At 39.0% G+C, this 2500-nt stretch overlaps 1 protein-coding gene across 2 annotated transcripts in view; it reads right to left on the bottom strand.

Annotated features, from left to right (window-relative positions):
* fkbp15b (FKBP prolyl isomerase family member 15b) overlaps positions 1-2500 on the bottom strand; it is a 37944-nt gene that overhangs the window by 4721 nt on the left and 30723 nt on the right. For both annotated transcript variants that reach the window (XM_079896243.1, XM_079896242.1), the window contains 2 exons: positions 911-1018; positions 212-822 (listed from right to left, as the gene is read on the bottom strand). In XM_079896243.1, coding sequence (XP_079752369.1) covers positions 212-822; positions 911-1018 — 719 coding nt within the window. The remainder of the gene's footprint in view (positions 1-211; positions 823-910; positions 1019-2500) is intronic.

Raw genomic sequence — 2500 nt, forward strand, 5'->3', positions numbered from 1 at the left:
TTTCTTCTTTCAGACGAATACAATCAGAGTTATATTAAAAAATGTCCTTGCTCTTCCGAGCTTTATAATGGCAGTGAATGAGTGTCTTTGGAAGTCCATCAAGTTATCTCTACAATAACACTAGGGTCATGGCATAAAGGTGAGTAAACTTCTGTGTGAACTCTCTTTAAAACAACCAAGGCAACAAATCTCCAGTTATAGATGTTCTTACCTGGTGGCGTGTGCAGGGGTGACGCTGCAGTGCTCATGAACAACACCAGGGGGCGGCGGCGGGTTCTTGGGCGGCCCGCCGAGCGTCAGTCCTGGAACGCTCTCATCCACTACCCTCACTTCCTGTTCCTGTGGAGTGATGTCATCAGGCAGCTCTGTGGTCACTTCCTGTGGAGTGATGTCATCAGGCAGCTCTGTGGTCACTTCCTGTGGAGTGATGTCATCAGGCAGCCTCTCTGTGGTCACTTCCTGTGTGGGTGTGACGTCTTCTCCGTGTGTAGTTTCACCGTCCTGATCTTGCACGTTGTGTTCTGCGCTGCTGACATTAACTTCCACTTTCACAACTTTCTCTTCATTCCTTTCTTCTACAACTTCCGGTTCACTTTCGATTTCCACCGCTTCGTCTTCCTCCTTCTCTTCTGTTGTTGAAACCTCTTCCTTTTCTTTTCTTTCCTTTTCTTCCTCCCCCACTCCATCTTCAGGATCTCCGTCTGTCTCCTTATCTTCCTCTCTCTGCCCGTTCATGTGCTGTGCATCGCTCTCTCTCTCCTCCTCTTCACTGTGTTCAGGTGTCGATCTCTCAGCCTTGGTGAGGAGCTGCAGTGTGACACTCTGTCATTGGAGGAAAAAACACTTTGAGACATTTTTCTATCCGCAGTTTGTGAGCAGAAATCACAGAGATGTGCTCTGAGAGCCTGACCTTGATGGTGTTGACCAGCACTCGGAGAACAGCACTTCCTTCGTACGTCTCGTTCAGTTCAAACTCCCCTCGCAGAGACTGAAACACTCCGTTCATCACGCGCTTCACCTGCAAATAAACACCGCTGAGCTCAGAAAGAGTCTATAATGACTATCATGCAAACCAACATAAATGCTTTAAATATTTTAAAAATCATATTCAAAAGTTATTTTGATTTGATTATCTTAATTTAAGATAAAAGATTCAGTGCATCTATTACAGTAAGTCAAGTCACCTTTATTTATATAGCGCTTTTTACAACACAGATTGTTTCGGAAGAACAGGAAAATAATGCGAAAAAAATTGTTTCCAGAAGAAAATAGTGTCAGTCCAGCTTAAGTAAGTTCAGTGATGGTTCATTTTTTTTTGGTAAAAAAGTTATTAATTTAGTTAATTTATATATATATATAGCCGCTCTGGAGAGAACCGATTTTGTCATCGTCCAGCTCAGATCAGTTCTCATATAATGCTGTCAATGCAGGCAGATCAATAATATTGTTGAATATTAAAATAAATGTACTATATGTTAATATTACATCAGTCATATATTATTATAATTTACAATTATAATACCCAATATAATCACACAATTACTTATCTAAAATAAAATAATTTTCTTGAGTTCATCAGATTTATTTGATGTATTTTGCCAATATTTTACTACAATGTAATTTGTCGCTCCAGTCGTTAAAATGTTTTTGAGATCTACAGTAACAGTAATATTGTGAAATATTATTACAATTTCGAATAGCTGTTTTCTATGTGAATATATAGTAAAGTGTAATTTATTCCTGTGATCAAAGCTGAATTTTCAGCATCATTACTCCAGTCTTCAGTGTCACATGATCCTTCAGAAATCACTCTAATATGATGATTTGATGATCAAGAAACATTTATGATTATTATCAGTGTTGAAAACAGTTGTGCTGCTTCATATTTGTGTGGAAACTGTGATACATTTTTTCCAGAATTTTCAGGATTCAAATGAACCGCATTTATTTGAAAGATAAATATTTTGTAACATTATGAATGTCTTTACTTTCACTTTTGATGAATTAAATGTATCCTTGCATTAATTTCTTTCAAAAATCTTACCAACCCCAAACTTTTGAACAGTACTATATATATATTATACATACACTCACCTAAAGGATTATTAGGAACACCATACTAATACTGTGTTTGACCCCCTTTCGCCTTCAGAACTGCCTTAATTCTACGTGGCATTGATTCAACAAGGTGCTGAAAGCATTCTTTAGAAATGTTGGCCCATATTGATAGGATAGCATCTTGCAGTTGATGGAGATTTGTGGGATGCACATCCAGGGCACGAAGCTCCCGTTCCACCACATCCCAAAGATGCTCTATTGGGTTGAGATCTGGTGACTGTGGGGGCCATTTTAGTACAGTGAACTCATTGTCATGTTCAAGAAACCAATTTGAAATGATTCGAGCTTTGTGACATGGTGCATTATCCTGCTGGAAGTAGCCATCAGAGGATGGGTACATGGTGGTCATAAAGGGATGGACATGGTCAGAAACAATGCTCAG

This window comes from Squalius cephalus (assembly GCF_949319135.1).
Source record: "Squalius cephalus genome assembly, chromosome: 16".
In the NCBI taxonomy this organism is placed as follows: domain Eukaryota; kingdom Metazoa; phylum Chordata; class Actinopteri; order Cypriniformes; family Leuciscidae; genus Squalius; species Squalius cephalus.